Raw genomic sequence first — 20,666 nt, 5'->3', positions numbered from 1 at the left:
GTTGGATCGGCGCTTCAAATATGGTTCCTAGGATCGAACCCAGGTTTCATCAATGGTAACGATCCTGCCCAAGCAATTGTCACCCTCCCTCTGGTGGCGGTCGAGCAATTCTTGTGCCAGTGCATATCGGTACCATTTCTGCACCTCGGTAATGACATGTCGAACCCAATATGCTGCAAATTTGCGAAAACCCAGGATGTCGTTCAAAATGTGAAGCACAGTTTTATGGCACACCCCAACCTCTGCCGATAACTCACGCGCAGTCCACCGTCTATCCACGTCCAGCAAGGATGCAAGGAGCTGAATTGTCATGTTGTCCACTGGAGGTCGTCCAGAACATTGTCGGTCTTACACGTTCTGTCTGCCTTCGCGAAACACTTTAACCCATCGAGCTACGGTGAGGTATGTCAACGCTGTATCACCACAGGCTTTCCGCAGTCCCTGAAAACATTCTCGTGCACTACGACCACGTGCCACTTCAATTTTGATCCACGAACGCTGTTCACGTTTAGTGAACATTGTGTTTAAAGCGCTTCCACTCGCGATACCAATTTGACGCCACTGCTCTCGTTGACTGACTGACTCAACAGCGTTCCCACTCACCTAAGTTCCTCAACTGAGATTGTCTTCTCCGGTGCTGCCACCTCGTGGTTCTCCGTCACTAGACTGGCGCGTGCCGGCATGGTTGCCAGTACTTTTTATCCAACCTATGTACTTTTAAGGGGTGAAGAATCACGTGTCTTGCTAAAAATAAAACCAGATATTTTAGGGAACTGAACCAAAATATAACAATTGCTGAGAAGGAAATATGTAGTAACGTGTGGACGTGGGAAAGAGTGGGGAAAAAAGGAGTTTCATAAAATAATATTTACTATTACTCTTACCCGAATCAAAGCTCGGTAGAACGGAGAAGTGATTATTCCAGGTTTCATTTCAATTGGCAAAATAATAATAATAATCATAATAATAATAATAATAATAATAATAATAAAACGATATATTTTTGTGGGCCGTGCCGCGGGGTATCCAAAACTGGGTGAAAATGACCCAGCTACACTTTCTGCCATTTTTGGGGGTATTTTTTTATATATGAATTCTACTGAAATGATTTCCAAAAGTAAAAATGGTTGCTAATGGAAGAATACCAAAAATATTAGCCCACTATCTCTTTTTGATATTCTTTATAAAAGATCATCTGGGCCAAATTGACCCAGTTTTTGTATTCAAAGGGTTGAATTCACTTTAGTAAAAGGAGGATAGGTCGCTGACAGTGTATGAGTTTAGTAAGTTTAGTAGCGAAATATTAGCAGAGGACGTGCTCAGACGGAAGAAGAAGTAGTGGAAACTTTTTGAGTGAGTGTAATGGGCACATGTTAACTCTTCAGAGGATCTAGAATGTAGATGAAAATACTGTGGGCGAGAGACCATGTGATCACTATGTCAGGAGTAGTGTTAGATCAGGAACGGATTGGTTTTAGTAATGGGTGAATGAAGCATGTAGTGGAGGCAGGGATAAAATTGTTAAAAGCTGTTTTTTCTCGGTCTGAGCGGCTATGGATGTTAATATTGGAAGAGATCAGGTAATGTCGGAAATTATTTGAAATATATTGGAATGGGAGGGGAACAGGACGACCTGGTCGAACATAGATGACAGTCATTGTGACACATAAAGATCTGTAATAAATAGTTATGATTAGATGTTCTGTAATATTAGATGGAGAGTCAATACTATACCATGTGTAAGGATAAAATACTATTATCACGGCGCTGGTGGCGCGTCGAGTCGGAAGCTTCTTACCGTGTCGAATGAGTTGATAGCCGGTAAATTTGCAATTAAATTTGGAAGTGTGATGCGTTTTACTGATAAGCAATGTGTGAAATTTTTCCTCGTATAATAATTGTTCAAATATGAGTTTATGAAGTAAGTAGAAGAGAATGTTGAGAAATAGAAATAAAAGTCATAGTCAAATACCTAGGTATATATGATCACTATGAAGTTAAATATATATTTCGAGTGAAGATACATGAAATTGCACGTACGAACTATTGTAAGTGGCGTGAAAATCGAAGTGAAGAATGTTGCGAGCTGCGTGCTAACGTATAATATTCATGGTTGTGCAAAAGATGAACGTTTTGAAGAGTGTGGTTGCCAAATGCTAATAGTTTATGAATATAAAGAAATTGATTAGTTTCTCGTGACGTCTCGCCTTTTCGATACGGAATATAATGAGTTAACAGTGAACATAATGAGTTTACTTATGTGTAATACACCCCTATTAGGAGAAATCCTTGTTTACGTCTTTCTAGTTAATAAATATTTTATTTTGAGTGCTGGTATTTAAGCAATAAAATAGTCACATAGGTATCGAACTTAATTATAACAAGAAAGATATTGCTTCAATAAAGTGAATGTACAGTTTCGCTTAAAGCGTATCCACTATCTGGTGTTTGTATTTAATATTGTAAATATAATAGAAATTTAAATCCTAGTTCATATCTTATCAAGTAAAAATGGTCCTGGGTCCAGAAAGCAAAGTGTTACCATTCATGAAATTTTCTTTCACGTTACCACTGTAGGGTTAAGAACAATGAATGTCACGAGGGTAAAATGTACTAACAGGGCGTAAACATTAGGGACAAGAGGTATGCTGATAGCGATTTCGTCTAGGATCTAAAGTGAGGTAATAGATATTGTATGAATAAAGGGAGCTGAGTTTGGAAGCGTTTGCTGATATAGGTGAGATTTAGTTTTTCGATATCGTACTGTAATATGGGGAAAGTTATGCACTGGTATAGCTCCAGAGTAGGACTAGGTAATCGAAAAAGGAAAGGTCTTTGGAAAACTTTTGGTTAGAGGATCAAAAGATTTTGATAAATTATGGATCATGCGGCTATCCGCACCGTAAATCTGTGTATTAAATTTTGCAATACGAAATCTTTGTATGTACTTAGGATAGTCTATGCATAAAGTTAAAAAAAATGGCATCAAACCGTAGAAAAGTTAAAGTTCGTGCTCCTGCTTCGGGAAAAATATTTGTGCTATTTCTGTGCTTTTTCATTTCCATTGTGAACCCAGTAGTAAGGTTACGGCTAGAGTCTGCGTTTGACAATATCTCCAGCTGGCAATGCAGTGATATACCGTTTTCACTTATTGCTACAGGACACTGAAATAATATAATTTACAATGTTCAACCCAGATGGCAAGAAAAGAATGAGAGTGACTAGAACAACGTGATCCCACGCTAGAGAAGTGTGCCGTCAGGTGCTCCATATTCTGCGTTTAATGTGGTGATGTACAGAAGAATGCTGATCAAAAGTGCAGTGAACAAAACCACGTTTAAACTATACTATCTAAATGTACAATGCATTATAATCAATTTTACGGACTGGTATGAATATTAGTTAGTTGCTGGAATATGGCTGTCTAGTGGTAATTGAAACGTGTCTGAAAGTATTGGTAAGGAACAGTGGAATGCCTTTTCTCAACCAATTCTCTACATAGATAAACGACCGCAAGACCACAGGGGCGGATTGTTTGTAGTATTAAAATAAATAGGGCAACAGAGCACAGAATGATCTCGTACGTGAGTGTGAAATTATTTGAGCCCAAGTAAGTCTATCCAAAACAAACTCCGTCCGGTGTTTCTGCAGACAATATACGAACAGTCCTCAAGTTTAATTGAAACATGCCACGAATCATTTCCAAATGTTGTCACAAGGTGACAAAATTCTTCATTTTGGTGAATATATCTTGGGCTTACATATGGAACTACAGTAAACATGGGATAACATCACACAAATGACATTCCTTTGTCGAACATTCTACTCAAGCACTCGACTTGGGATTGTACGATTTTCATAACGCGCGTAAAAATAGCAGCTTAAATTATGTCATGTCTATTTTTCTGATATAATCTGTCATCTCATATAAAGAGTTCCTTCTCCGAGACCGCGAGTTGCCCGTTCCCTATCTTACCCCAATCCCGGAAGCCAGCAATCCAACTCAAAAAGAATGTTTGTACCTGATTGAAGGAAGGCCCCTTTGGGTGAAATTTGTAAAGTGCAATAGGTGATACAGTGGACACTTTTACTAAATTGAACTATAGACGAGGCACAGGATTCTTTCCCTCATGTTTTTAATGCAACAATAAATACTTTCTACTGTTCAAAAAAGTAAAAACAATGAAATTTCCAATGAGGCACGGCGAACAGAGTCGCTACACATTACCAAATAAAAAAAAAAAACTTTGGGAATTGTGGTGTGCATTTCCAAATGAATACATATCTTAAAATAATTTCTAATATACCACTTAATACAAAAAAGCTATTGAGATGCAGCAAACACCTAGATTATATCTTAAAAAAAAAGACACCAGCATCAGCAACACTAAACAACTTTGGTTTCTTATCAGACCTAGATCTAAAACTTCTAGCATAAGTCTTTTATAGTACAATGTTATATCAGGTGCACAAATTGAGGGAAGAACAGAAGATTTTAATAAACTCTCAACTGCATAATCGACGTACCTCCCTGTTCAATCCGTTTACTCGTCCACCTTATCACTCCCCCAGAGTATGAGTTACTCTTATTTTCACTCCGGCCTGAAAGCCTCTGGCCAGGACAATATAAGCTGGACCTTTCTGTATTCGAAAACATATATTATTTCTTTTCCACTTTCGCTCATTTTTAATAGATGTTTCAGGGAAACCTGTTTTCCCAGTTCTTGGAAAACAGCCCGATTCTCTTCCATTTGTAAATGTGGATTAGAAAGTAATGTGTCATGCAAATGCAATATCTCGCTACTCTAAACATATCAATCCCCTGCGAGAAAATTATCAAATGCATTACTTCCCGTTCAGTACAATCCCAAAGTTGGTAGTGGAGGGTGGACGGCCAATCTGCCGTCAGAGGGAGCCAAAACGTGATTCTTTGTTTCTCATTTACATAAAATTGTAATTAAAAGTTACATTATTTTTCATCCGCTGTTTCATTTTTAACTGCCCTAACCTAAAAAATATTACAAACCCATATCTATACGTGTTAGCATTAGAATTAATAAACGAAAACCTGAAAGCTCATCGTAAAATATCAACTTTGAAAAAAAAATTGCTGGTGTGCTTAGCATAATACAGAAAACTAACTACTGATGATGAAGCAGTGTAACCAATCCGAAGAGATATTTGCTACATCTGCAGGTCAAGGGAAAGCAACAGAACTCGCCTTGAATGTAATGATTGTGGAAAATACATGTTCAGATTGCAGTCAACAATTATCACTACTTGCAATACATGCAAGCAACCTCAGAAAGAGAGCAGTGAAGTGGATGTTGATTAACTTTGAACCCGCCTTGAGTCTACATATTGTGGAAAAACATATGCAAAAAGCATTCAATCATTACTGCTCTCTGCAATAAATATCAGCATTAGCACAACAAGCTCAGTGACATGGATATTGGTTAGGTTCGAATCTGTAATTTTGTGTTTTGTACAGTGTTTTCACTCATATTTAACAGTATTATAGTTTAATTAAACTTATACGTTTGGTCAACAATGATTTGTCTTCATTTACTAAACCTAAATGCTCCAAAACATACTTTTTGCATCATGCACAATGCTGAAAAATGTGAATAATCAATCACGGCCGAATTACCGTCGTCGCGAGCGGAAACCTGAATTGGCAGTACGTGAGATTGATACGTAATATTGAACGAATTTTATCGCACTTTTGATAACTAAGATGTTTCGCATTTGTATATTTTATCACGTGTGTAAATTGAATATACTTTTTATGTACAAACATGATGTTTTAGTAATTAGTTTCACATATCTTACAATGTCTTTCCACTAACAAAATATAAACTTCATGTAAACGCTTTTCACAATTATGCACAGACATCTTTGACCTGTATGAGATAGCATGTTTCCTCAAAATTGAACTTCGATTATACCGTTCTTCATAGTCTTGACTGAGCAGTTACTCCCCATCTGTATTAATAATCTGTTGGGAAATAGAAACTTTAATTAAGCCCTTTCTACACACGTAGAACGCTTTAGTTTTTTCCTTAGTATTTAATAGTATGTTTTCTCTTGTGCATTGTAAAACGTGAGCTCCATATAAATCTTCTTTTCGCCTGTGTGTTGTCATATGTGTGAGAGTTTCATCTGTGTATTAAAATATCCTTCCAGAACTTGAGTATAGACCAAGTAGTATTCCAAACTCTTCGTATGTGTGAAGTTTTCCACTTGCGTATATTAAAATTTGTCTTGCAAGCTTGAACGCGAACTATATGAAGCACTCAAGTCAGAAGTTGCTAACTCATTATTGCTTGATTTTACAGGATCACGCTTTAAAATTTATAGAAAAGTGTTGAAATACCGATATATTAATACAATGGTGTAAAACTTTCTATGCTGGTTCGTTTTGACAGGTGTGACGTTGTCTTACAGTACCAGATTTTTATAAGGTAAACTGAACGTTTTTGAATAAAATTTAAAACCTGATTAACAACTTTTCTTATAAAACGAGTGAAAAGTTGGTTAGTCAGTATACTCAAAAACTTCTAAGTATACAAGAGAATAAGTAAGGAATGCGAAACATAGCTTCGAACTTCATTTTTATCAACCCACATGCACATTCACCTTATATCATCATCCCGCGCTTGAGAAACGACTGTGGACGGAAAAGAGTAGAAGATATTTGCGTCGAAATTTTGGTACAGACCCTCTTTTCGCAAAACACCACGAATTCCGGTAAAGTCATTAACACTTTGGATAAAAATGCTATTAATCTCGCTTTGAAATCAAAGACGACAACAAATGGAATGTAATCGTTTTCAATATTATTAGTTAGTCATTTTTTGACACATACAACCTTAATACGATTTTAACGCAAAATTTAACCCCTGTAAAAGGGACAAAGACTTGAGTTTATGTTCGCTTCTTATCTTCAAATTGCATAAAACTTTCTGCCAAGTGCATGAAAGATTGTCGTAAAAGCGGGAACTGCGCAACCATGTATCGACAAGCAAGATGCAGCAAAATGCAGATGGTCCAGAAAGTCCTAGTGTTCAGAAGTAGTCCAGTAGTCCAGAAAGGATCTACACTTGTAGCTGATGAGGAAGGTGCGCCCACACTATGGATGTCGCTTAAACTTGTTGCCTTTAACTCCCTGACATACAAGAACTCTCATGGACTATATTTGGAATTCTTATCTCTACATGAATGTTCCTTTGCGAAATCGTCATTTGAATCTTCGTCCGCGTCAGGCACCTTTACACTATGCAGCAATCACTGTGGCGGCAAAGCAGAAGAGCTACTCGTGGAGTAGAGGCGGAACCAATTTCCTTTAACATCTGTCCCCAAAATACGGACTTAACAATTTGTCCTTCACAACTTACATTCCATTCCAAAGGGCAGGTACATTTGAAGGGCTTAATGTGGTCTGACTCCTTTAATATTTAATTCTGTTGTAGACCTCTTTAGCAGTGTATTTATCGTGCATATAATATTTCTGCCAAAACTTAACTTGTGAGAGCGGCAAATTTTTTTCTATATGCCATGTCTATTTACATGTCTTGCCAAAGCTGATTTAAACTAAATCATATTGAACTTCCTTCGCATATCTGTCGTTAGTGAACTATGTGTTTTAAGATACGATTAGCCAGTAAATGTATTTCTACACTCCGCGCGTGTGAGTCTCTTGTTTTTTGTAGATTAACAATTTCTTGCTCAATGTGAACCTTGAGTAAATAGGAGGCTACGTTCTATGCATCTCTTTGGTTTGTCACTTGTGTATTGAAATGCCTTGCAAGGATTGAGCGTAGACTAAATCATCTACAACATTTTCCATGTGTGAGATTTACGTCCTATTTGGCTTAACACGTATGAACGTTGAATAAATTCCATTCCAGGGTTTTGGCACGTGTGAGATTTTGGATCGGGTGTGGAATAACATGTGGGTAGCCAACTCTGAATTTTATTTAAATTCTTAACCACACTTTGGCAAGTGTGCGCTTTATATCTTTTGTGAATTAACGTGCGTAACAAAAGTTGCACGATGTTTAAATCCCTCACCACACTCTTGGTACGTGTGATGCTTTACTACTGTGTGAGGCCAAACTGGAACGTCGATTAAATAACTTACCACACTCGCTGCATGTGTAAGGTTTTTCTCATGTGTGGATTAACATGTGTCTAGCCAAATGTGAACGTACACAAAAGCCCCTAACACACTCTTGGCACGTGTGTGGTCTTTCTCCAGTGTGGATTAATATGTGTGAAGCCAAACTGGAACGTCGATTAAATGATTTACAACACTCGTTGCATGTCTAAGGTTTTTCTCCTGCGTGTATTAACATGTGTGTAGCCATATGTGAACGTACACTAAATCGCTTACCACACTCTCTGCACGTGTGAGGTCTTTCTCCTGTGTGGATTGACAGGTGTGTAGACAAACTGGAGCGTTGATTAAATGATTTACCACACTCGTTACATGTGTAAGGTTTTTCCCCAGTGTGGATTAACGTGTGTGTAGCCAAACGTGAACGTACACTAAATCCCTTACCACACTCTTGGCACGTGTATGGTCTTTCTCCTGTGTGGATTAACATGTGTCTAGCCAAACTGCAACGTCGAGTAAATGATTTACCACACTCGTTGCATGTGTAAGCTTTTTCTCCTGCGTGTATTAAGGTGTGTGTAGCCAAACGTGAACGTACACTAAATGCCTTACCACACTCTTGGCACGTGTATGGTCTTTCTCCTGTGTGGATTAACATGTGTATACCCAAAAGTGAACGTACACTAAATCCCTTACCACACTCTTGGCACGTGTATGGTATTTCTCCTGTGTGGATTAACATGTGTCTAGCCAAATGTGAACGTACACTAAATCCCTTACCACACTCGTAGCACGTGTGAGGTTTTTCTCCTGTGTGGATTGACAGGTGTGTAGCCAAATTTGAACGAATACTAAATCCCTTACCACACTCGTGGCACGTGTGAGGTTTTACTCCTGTGTGGGAGGACAGGTGTGTAGCCAAATGTGAACGTACAGTAAATCCCTTACCACACTCGTGGCACGTGTGAGGTTTTTCTCCTGTGTGGATTGACAGGTGTGAAGACAAATTGGAACGTCGATTAAATGCCTTACCACACTCTTGGCACGTGTGAGGTTTTTCTCCTGAGTGAATCAACAGGTGTGAAGACAAATTAGAACGTTGTTTAAATGATTTACCACACTTTTCGCACGTGTGAGGTTTTTCTCCTGTGTGGATTAACGTGTGTTTTGCCAAATCAGAACGTCGTTTAAATCCCTTACCACACTGTTGGCACGCGTGAGGAGTTTGTCCCGAGTGGATCAACAGGTGAGAAGACAAATTGGAACGTTGTTTAAATGCCTTACCACACTCTTCGCACGTGTGAGGTTTTTCTCCTGTGTGGATTAACATGTGTCTAGCCATATCTGAACGTCGAGTAAATGACTTACCACACTCTTGGCAAGTGTGTAACCTTACTCCTGTACGATTTAACATGTGCGTAGCCAAACATGAACATACACTAAATTCCATTCCACATACGCGGCAGATGTGGAATTTTTGACCTGTGTGCACTAAGTTATTGCTTGACAAAGTTGAAATTTCACTAAGGTGGTTTTCTCTCTTTCGGTAGGTATGACGCTTTTCACTCTCCTGTGCTAGAATATGCCTTGACAAAAGTGATGGATGAAACCCCTTGCCAAACTGCATCGAAGTATGAGATTCCTCATCTGAATGAGAAATGGTTTCCTTTATAGTAATACACGTATCGTCTTCTCCGTGGAATGGTAATACGTTATCGCGCCTGTAACAAATTCAACAAATAAGGAAATGTGAATCGAGATAATGATTAAGTAGCAACAAAAAAAATAATCATTCTCTTTATTTCATGATAAAATTACACTCAAATTTTTTTATTACATGAAATATTGTACAAATATGAAATGGAGTACCACTGAGTAGTTTCCATATCTTTCTATTCTTAAAATAAGAGGCTGTAGTTTGTTTCAATATATCAAATTGAGCCATCGTTTATACCGTGGCTGTCATAACTCCTTGACCGTGGCTGCTTTGAAACAAATACACAGTACGAGAATTAAATCTGTCTTATCTGTAGTTTCATGTGGAGAAAAAACAAACTTGCGTATCAAAGGTTTAAGAACAACTGAACTTATTAAAATAAATCCTACCGAAAATCATTCACTTATATCATCATAAGAGGAATACGAAAGACATTTTGAAACGAAGAAAAAAAATAATATACAACTTTCCAAGGTGAGGCAGAGAAACTTAAAGTAACCAGACTAAAGACGAATCATTTACAGCGTAGTGATTGTAGTTCAGTGGTCTAGGCGATTGGCCAGTAATCTGGAACTTTTTCGATCGAATACACGTCGAGCATTTTTTTTTTTTTTTTTTTTGTACTTTAGGAATGTTGATGCCGGTTGACCAGCGATAACACACGCATTATCACATTCAAATATTTGAATACTTCTATAATAATTCTTTAATAATAAATTTCTATGATAGACACGCCCCTGTAGTTAAGAAACGTGTTTCGCAACACCCATCACCATGCTAAACCGATGAATTACGTTCGTTAATGGTGCGGAGATAAAGCTTATAGAGCATACAGGAGATATGTTAAAAATAGTGATCCTTCCAGTGATAGCACCATAAATCCTAATACGAAATTCGAAAACAATAGGAGGTTAAGAAACCGTTGCACTCAAGAAGTAAGGAAGGCAAAACGGCGCTTTGCCTATTAAATACTTGAATTCCAAAATAATGGAGCAGTTCTTTGGAAATGGCTAAAATATTAGGTGTTGGGAGAAACATAGCCAAGAACGCTGTTAACTATACGCCAGATGAATTGAACACTTTTTTTCTGTCAAACCTGTATGGTACCAGCCTCCACGAAACTGCAAACAATGAATAATATTGTAGCTTCGGAAATTAACTCTCTGTTCTCGTCTTCTCATGTACAGTCTGCACATGTATTAAAAGCGATCCAAAGAATTAAATCTAAAGCCACTGGTATAGATATTTCAATAACCACGGTCAGGAAAATTCTACTGCATGTACTTAATCCTATCACTGACATTTTTAATTACTCTCTTGCAACAGTACTTTTCCCACAGTATGGAAACTTGCTAAGGTCCCCCCACTTCCAAAAAAGAACAACGCTGATAATATTGCAGACTATCGTCCAATCAGTGTCCTTCCCGAGCTTTCAACAGTTTTTGAATATATTGTAAATGATCAAATTCGGGAATACTTAAAACAAATAATTTATTGGATACAATTCAATCTGGTTTTCGAAGTAATCATAGCACATGCACTGTACTAGTAAACATAACGGAGGATATAAGATCGGCTATTCATAACAGAAAACTGACGCTCCTTACTCTACTTGACTATAGTAAGACATTTCAAACCTTTGATTTTGACATATTACTTAAGAAATTTTCATTATTGTTTAATTTTTCTGAATCAGTGCTTAAATGGTTTCATTCTTACCTTCACGAACGTAAACAAAGAGTAGTGATCAATCAGGATCACATATCGGCATGGCATTGTATCAACAGTAGAGTGTCGCAGGGTAGCGTACTATGTCCCCTTCTCTTTGCCCTTTACATTAATGATCTCCCTGAAATTCTCACCTATTGTAAATACCATATTTACGCTGATGATTTTCAGTTATATGCTTCTTTTCTCCAACAAGATATTAATAATGCGATTGAGAAAATAAATACTGAGCTAAACAAAATCAGCGACTGGTCTACGGCTCATGGGTTAAAATTAAATGCAACAAAATCGCAGTGCATCTTAATTGGCTCCCCAAGAATTCTTTCTTCTATTAATATCTATCAGCTCCCAAATATAATATTGTCCAATACTGCTATTCCATTCTCTACAGCTGCCAAAAATTTCGGAGTCATAATAAATCAAAATCTCTCCTGGTCAGATCAAATAAATGGAGTTTGTAAGAGAGCGTTTGGTGCCCTACATACGTTAAATCAACTAAGAATTTTCTTACCAATATCTTTGAAGATCAAACTTGTCAAGGTACTGGTGTTCCTACATCTTGACTATTGCGACTCAGTCTATTCTGATCTAACAGAAAATCAATCAAAGCGCTTGCAAAGAGTGCAAAATGCCTGCAATAGATTTATTTTCAATATAACTTACAGGGAACATCTCACATCTTTTTATAAAAAACTGTCATGGCTGACGTTAGTCGGAAGAAGAAATTTACATAATCTTACCCTATTGTACAAAATACTTACTACGCCAGAACGATCGTATCTAGCATGTAATTTTTATATTTATGAGATTTTCATACTAGAAGCACAAGATCACAAGATAATTTCTTGCTCTCCATCCCCAGTCACAATTCTGATTCATACTCAAAATCCTTCACAGTAAGTACTACACGCCTCTGGAACAGTTTACCTCAATTAATACACAAGGTTTCCACAGTCTCCAAATTAAAAAAAAAATCGGTATATTCCCTTCTCTTAAGTAAAGATAAGGACACTGGTAGCACATGAGGCATTACCAGATTATTAATAACACACATATGAACACACAACCAATAGGTAACCTATGTTAATTTGTACAGCTTATTCATACCTCTAGTACTGCTATATGCAATATGCAATTTTTGGTTTCTCCATGTTATTTTTGTTTCCCCTATTGAATATTATTTTTCAATTTTTGTTTTTTAGTTAGTTTATTGCAAGCTTTAGTGTTCAATTATATTCAGGTCTTTCTATTACAGTTATTTTCCTGGAAACGTAAAGTAGAATATTTTCTACACGAAATATTAGCAGAAAGCTTTCGTTTAAATTAGAGTAGGTTTACCCCTTCCTCGAAACCCCTACGTTTAAGTAAGTTTTGTCGAATTTTAGTGCAACTATAAACTTTTAATAGCATTATTATTATTATTATTATTGAAGTGTTGTAAATTTAATGGTACAACCTGTTCCACCTAGCTCCCGCCTAGTATGCATTGTGCTGAACAAACAACGTGTGTATAGGTTTCCTCCGTGTTCTGCTTCCTCGAACTTTCTTTATTTCAATATTTCTTTCATTCTCATCATCGACGTGTTCTGTAGCTTAGCCGGCATAACCATTACTTAAAAACAAATTTTCTTACGGCTCTTGTGAGTTCAGAATCCATACTTTCTAAACGAAATTTGCCTCGAAACTTTCCGTTATAACGTTTAACTAGTACTAGGGAAACTTTCCGTTATAACATTTAGCTAGTTGTAAGGACGTTTGAGAGGGTATGTCCTGTTGATCCTGACACTTCTCTCTAATCCCGACTATTTTGTAACTTCTGGCTAACGCTAAGGGCGATTTTACAGATTTTAATACAATGTGTCCTCATACGGAAATTGTTACCTATATTATTATTATTATTATTATTATTATTATTATTATTATTATTATTATTATTATTATTATTATTGAATATTTCAGACCTCAATATTACGTCCTACAGCAATGTAAATAAACATACTGAAGTTACGGAAATGAAAATAAATTCTTTTAACCCTATATAAGGACGAATTGAGTTATGAGATACTATGCAAAGAAGATAGGAAAAAGGTGTCAGCTACTGGATAATGTGAAAATCGAACAGAACCTAAGTAGAGTGTGTCTTTATCACAACACCCTTTCGAAGTTACACCCTTTCTTTGGGTAAAGAACAGTAGTGTAATAACCTAACTCCTGGGCCAAACTCTACGCCAACCCATTTTGGAAATATCTTTGACCAGCACAGATTCAGTAGGGTGAGATTGGGCAGGGTGCTTTGCGCATAGGCTTTAATGACATTTAAAATCATAAAATACTTACATCTAAAACTTACACCTAACATTAAAAGTAAAAAAGAAGTTTTTACGTCAAATTATACATCCTGGGTTGATTTTAAGAATAAATGATTGGTTAATGTATCTAATGCTATCGATAAACAAGATCTTGTAACATTAGAGCAGCTTGAATAAGCAAACGAAGAGTTTACACAAAAAGAAACTGTAGAATTACCATGTCGATTGGCAAAAGATGATGTTGAGAAACCAGTCATTTGTGTATATAATTTAGCTGCTGCCTACAAATTTCTTTATAGAAGTAGTTAATACATACAGAATCAAGTTTCAATTCATAACTTATAGACACATTTTTAAATGACATTCTATTTGAAATTTTTCCATTACACTTTAATATCAATGATCAGTTAACAATTAGACCATCCAAAAATTCTGATTTGAAACAAGGCAAATCATTAATGCTTATTATGTATGTAGAAAGAGAGGATGAAGATGAATACGAAAACGAATCAAGTGATAATGATAATGTTAGGAGGGTAGTATTAGGTAATGATGAATTTTAAATTTCTATATAATAAACAGGATGTATTGTGTTAAGTGTAAGAAATCAACAGATACGAAGAAAAACACTATTAGAATAGAAAAAAAACAGAATGGAAAATATAGTAAGAAAGGTATTGGTTCAGTATGTGGTGTTACTAAATCGTAATTCGTTAAAAAGAAAGATTGACTCGAACAAGGTAAAGGTATTAGAGAAGACATTATAGAAGAAATTCACAAACGTTCCGGAAAGAATTATCCTAGGTTAAATGTTATTGTTAAAGGTATAGATGATTTATGGCAAGCAGATCTTGTGGAAATGCATAGTGGCATGTGAAAAGGTATCTCCAAGTTAAACAAAGGGTATAAGTATTTGCTAACGATTATAGATGTGTTTACGAAATATGCTTTTGCTGTTCCTGTTAAAGATAAGAGCGGTAAAAATGTTACAGAAGCATTTGAATCCATATTAAGAACGGGAAAACCTAGTAACTTACAAACTGATCAAGGCAAAGAGTTTTACAATAAAGAATTTAAGAAGGTGATGGAGGAAAATAAGATTAATCATTACTCAACCTATTGGGGTAAGAAAGCTTCTGTTGTTGAGAGATTCAATAGAACTCTTAAACAAAACATGTGGAAAAATTTACAACACAAGGAGATTATAAATGGATAGAAATATTACCAACACTAGTTAACAAGTATAATAATCGTATGCATAGAACCATTGGTTTAAAGCCTATAGAAGTGAATAAAAAGAATAAGCAAATAAGTAAATCGTAAGGGTTATTTGAAAAAGGATATACACCTAATTGGTCAACAGAAGTATTTGTTATTAGCAGTGTTGGGCAAATTTCAATTGAATTAACAATTAACAATTAATCTGTAAATTTAATTGTTAATTGCAATTAACAATTGAAATAAGTAATGGTTAATTGTTAATTGCAGTTGGCCATTAAAAAAGGAGAATCAACTGCAATTGATCAATTGATTGAAAGTAATTGCAGTGGAAAGTAATTGCAATTGAATTCTGTAATTCAATTGCAATTGAAATTAATTGGCAATTGATTCAATTGCAATTGATTTCCACAGCAATTACTTTCAATTGATTGATCAATTGCAATTGATTTTTACTGATTAATTTTGAACACTGTAGTTCAGAGAGGGCGTGGGGCAATGAAAACTTTAGCCATGACCAATTGACTCACCACCCGTCGTGACCCACGACCCACCGTGACCCACTCTGACCCACCACCCACCATAAACCGCTCTTACCCACTGTGACCCACAGACCCACCAAAACCCATTGTCATCAACTCTGACCCATGATTCACGCCCTCTTCTCTACTGACTAAAAAGTTTAAACTTGTAATAAAACAAGCATATAAAATTATCACTCATCGGAGTTTGAATTTTTACGATCAATAGCTCAAGCACCGCACTAATACAATAACGGCAGATCTGACCTTTCTAATATAAATAGAGTTTGTTCGTGTGTCTATCTTTGTGCGACCTGTGGACGAGACGAGTGGACCGAAACTTTTCAAAATTTGGTCACGGGTAGATTGGTCTAGGCCCAAGACCAAGACGAAGAGTTTTTTTTAATTCCTTACTAGGGGGTCTCCAGGGGACGTTTACCGGGACCGGCCTGGGGACCAGACAAGTAGACCGAGAGTTACCAAATTTTGGTCAAAGATACTTTGGTCCAGGTCCCACACCAACGCAAAGCTTTTTCGAAAAAAATCGAACCAGGGGTCTCAGGGGGGCGTTTACCGGGACATGTAAAAGTAGAACGATATCAGTGTCGATTTCATAGTTTTCGCGGTCGCTGAGATCAATGGTGAAACTCCGATCGCATTAACTTCCAAATTCACCGTATTCGGCTACGGGCCGTGGGTCAACGGGGGAAGGGGGGGAATGCCGAAACGTACAAGTAATCCAAAATGCCGATATTAGTGTCAAATCCATAGTTTTCGCGGTTGCTGATATCAATGGTGACACTACCATTAGCAATGACTTTCAAATTCATCCACCGTTGTATGCGGGCCTTGGGTCACCAGAGGGGGGAATTCCGAGACATGTAAAAAAATAATCGAAAATGACCGATATTAATGTCAAATTCATAGTTTTCGGGGTAGCTGAGCTCATTGGTGAAACTCAAGATCGCGTTTACTTTCACATTTAGCCCCCATCAGATAAGAAACGGGGGCATTATAACGGGGATCATGAGACATGTAAAAATAATCCACAATGACCGATGTCAAATCCGTAGTTTTCGCGGAGGCTGAGATCAATGGTGATACTTTCGTTAGCGATGATTTTCAAATTTAGCTACCATTGTATGCGGGCCGGGAGTCACCGGGGCTGGGGAATTGCGAGACATGTAAAAATAATGGAAAGTTACCGATATTAGTGTCAAATCCATAGTTTTCGCTGTCGCTGAGATGAATGGTGATACTTCCACAGGCGTTGACTTCCAAATACAGCCCCAATCGGCTGCGGGCCAGAGGCATTGTTTTTTTTTCAAAATTGGAACCAGAGGATTATAGGGACTTTTACCGGCATATGTAAAAAATAGTAGAAAATGGCAGATGTTAGTGTCACATTCATAGTTTTCGCGGTATTAGTTGGGGGTTAGTGGGGGCCAGAGGAGATTTTTTCACAATACGAACCAAGGGGGTCTGAGGGGGCGTTCACCGGGACATGTAAAAGTACTAGAATTTTTGTCGAATCCATATTTATCGGGGTTGCTCAGACCTATAGTGAAACCCCCGATAGTGTTTACGTTCAAATTCAGCCCCCATCGGCCTTCCCAATGAAAACACATATACGTTGTTGGATATGTATTCACACAAAATATATCCAATGTTAGAAATGTTTCTTAATTGTTCTCCCGTTGTTCAGTTTGTTTATAAATACATTGATATTTTATCTGATCCGTTCGAAGAACGGGCATAACAGCTAGTACGAAATGGTAAAGTGTTTGTTATGGACCAAATTACAATGAATTCAATTATATAGATAATTATTATAATTATAACTAATAATTATTTCGTTGTTGAATTATAGAGCTCCTCCGTGGCTAGGCGGTTAGCGTACGCGCCTTTGGCGTGGAAGACCCGGGTTCGATTCCCGGCGGGAGCTCATGTGGTTCGGATTCCTAATCAGTAGGTCCATGTCTCATATAGCCTCGCTGCTGACCGGGACATTAAACCCCCAAATCAACTCAAAATCAAATCAACTTGTTGAATTATACATACTTTTCAGTGGAAAAATGAATAAAATTTAAAAGTCCCAAATCAACGTAAAGTAGACCAACATAAAGGAAAAATGTATAAAATTTTCCAAATAATTAGGCTTACAAACAAAATTTCCATATAATTAAGCTAAATTTCCATTTTTGTGTCGTTTTGTGCGCCTATTTCCTCGTTTTCTGCGTCACCGGAAATGGGTCAATGTTATCCTACAAATATGGCGGAACAAGTTAATGCTGTTCCGTCAGGAACGATTTCGAGGTCGTTTCCTTCACATAGTCTTGTGCGTATTTTCTACCGTTTTGTAAGCCTATTTCCACGTTTTCTGATTCAATGGTAGTGGGTCAAAATGGGCATTCAATGTGGGAAGAAAACTGATCCACTCTCCCACCAGTATCGAATTTCAATGCCGCTTTTTTCGCATTGTTTAGTGCATATTTATACCGTTTCTGCACATACTTTCACGTTTTGTAGGCCAATGAAAGTGGGTCAAAGGCGACCTACAAATATGGCAGAGAAAGACTTATTCATTCCACTTTCAAGGTCCATTTTGACCCTCTCCCACTGATGCACAAAGCGACACAAATCATGTATAAAAAATGTGAATGAAACGACCTCATTTGATGGTGACGGAACAGCATTAAGTTATTCCGCTATACTTGTAGGCCATTTTGACCCATTTTTGTTGTCGCACTAAAGTGGAAATAGGAGCACAAAACGGTACAAAGCAGGCACTGTACGATGCGAAAGAAACGACCCCCCAAATTCGATAGTGGCGGAACAATGGCTCTATTTTCTCACACATTGATGGACCATTTTGACGCATTTCTGGTGATGCTCAAAACGTGGAAGTAGGCGAACAGAACGGTACAAAATACACACTAAATGATGCGAAAGAACCAACTCCGAATAGTGGTGGCGGAATAGTGAGCCATTTAACTCCCACTTTAAAGGCCCGTTTAACTCATTTCCGGTGACGCACAAGACGAGGAAGTAGACACAGAAAACTTTTTAAAAAATAATCACTAAACGATGCGAAAGAAACGACCTAGAAATTCAACAGTGTCGGAACAATGGGTCATTTTGGTCACACTTTGGAGGTCCATTTTCACACACTTCTGGAGACGCGCAAAATGTGAAAATAAAGGGCACGAAACATTCACTAGTCGACGCGAAAGGAAGGACCACGAAATTCGGTAGGTATAGTGGCGGAGCAGTGGGTCATTTTCGTCCCACCTTCGAGGCCCATTTTGACCGTCTTCCAGTGACGCAGAAAACGTCGAAATACGCGCACAAAACGGTATGCAATGTGAAATTAACGACCTTGAAATTCGATAGTAGCGGAACTCTTGGTCATTTTCGTCCCATCTTGGAAGACCATTTTGACCCACTTCTGGTGACGCATAAAACGTGGAAATAAGGGCACGAAACGGCACGAAAATCAACTAGTCGATGCAAAAGGAAGGATATCGAAATTCAGTAGTGGCGGAACTCTTGGTCATTTTCATCCCACTTTCGAGGCCCATTTTGACCGTCTTCCAGTGACGCACAAAATGTCGAAATAGGCGCACAAAAGGGTACGCGATGTGAAATTAACGACCTCGAAATTCGATAGTGGCGGAACAGTGGGTCATTTTCGTCCTATCTTGGAAGCCCATTTTGACCCACTTCTGGTGACGCACGAAACGTGGAAATGGGGGCACGAAACAACACGAAAATTCAGTAGTCGATACGAAAGGAAGGACCTCGAAATTCGGTAGTGGCGGAGCAGTGGGTCATTTTCGTCCCACCTTCGAGGCCCATTTTGACCATCTTCCAGTGACGCACAAAACGTCGAAACAGACGTACAAAAGGGTACGCGATGTGAAATTAACGACCTCGAGATTTAATAGTGGCGGAACTCTTGATCGTTTTCGTCCCACCTTGGGGACTCATTTTAACCCACATCCCACGACGTACAAAACGGAAGTAGACGCACAAAACGGCACAAAACGATGTCAAGGAAACGATCTCGAAATTAATTGGTGGCGGAAGAGCAATAATGTGTTCCGCCATATTTGTAGGCCTATTTTGATCCACTTCCGGTGATGCACAAAATGTGGGAATAGGCACACAAAGCGACACAAAACACGCACAAAAGATGCAAAACAAAGTACCTCGAAATTCGTTGGTGGTGGAACAAGTTAATGATGCCATGAGCACCAATATAAGTATATACTGTAGTTCTTACCAGGGGGCGCGGTGGGTCAGTGGTACAGTGTTCACCTCCGGTGCTTGAGGTCCCTGGTTAGATCCCAGCTCGCGCAGTTTGGACTTTGTGGTGGACAAACACCGTGCTCGTGGATTTTCTCGGGGTTCTCTCGCTTCCTCCCAGTTTCTTCATTTCATTCATTTCCCATCATCACTGTCTCCTTTAGCCTAACCTGCATAAGCGTGGGACGTAAAACTAAAGACTTCATATCATTTTTTGCAGTTCTTACCATCAAGGCTGAGAACTGCACGGTCCAATTTTTTAGCCAAAGTAGAAGCCCAACCGAAATAGTGATGTCAACCGGCCTGGTTCGGTTCAACTGAGCGTACAGCTTGAGCTGGCTTGGTTGGGATTATCCATCGACTGGGCTCAATTGAGCCAATGGCTTGAACCGGCTCGGTAAAGACGAGTTACCGACTGGGCTCAATTGAGCCAATGGCTTCAACCGGCTCCGTTGAAACGAGTCCATAGGCTGGGTTCGAGTCAGCTTAACTGAGCCGATGGCTCGAACCGGCTCGGTTGGGGTAAGCAATCAGCTCGGTTCGGCTCGGCTCGTGTGAGCCATCGGCTCGAGCTGGCTCGGTTGGATGAGCTGTTGGTTCGGCTCACTTCTCGGTTCGGCTCGATAAGTGAATAAGCTGTGAGCGAGCCGCTTGAACTGTTGAGAACCCTAAACCCGGGTCGAGCAGTTTTGAACGTGTTTGGCTGGAGTCCCATAACTTTTAATAATTTTTGGCTTGAGCCCGAA

At 38.3% G+C, this 20,666-nt stretch overlaps 1 protein-coding gene across 1 annotated transcript in view; it reads right to left on the bottom strand.

Moving 5' to 3' along the window:
- Window positions 1–7,613: 7,613 nt before the first annotated feature.
- Window positions 7,614–20,666, bottom strand: part of LOC145690980 (uncharacterized) — a 50,226-nt gene continuing 37,173 nt past the window's right edge. The window contains exon 2 of the mRNA XM_081766456.1: window positions 7,614–9,840. Within this exon, the coding sequence (XP_081622582.1) occupies window positions 8,328–9,840 (1,513 nt within the window). The 3' untranslated portion in view covers window positions 7,614–8,327. The remainder of the gene's footprint in view (window positions 9,841–20,666) is intronic.

This window comes from Thermobia domestica, chromosome 7, assembly GCF_964235325.1.
Source record: "Thermobia domestica chromosome 7, izTheDome1.hap1.1, whole genome shotgun sequence".
Classification (NCBI taxonomy): domain Eukaryota; kingdom Metazoa; phylum Arthropoda; class Insecta; order Zygentoma; family Lepismatidae; genus Thermobia; species Thermobia domestica.
The sequence above is the reverse complement of the archived record's forward strand: the minus strand, read 5'-3'. Positions and strand labels throughout refer to the sequence as shown.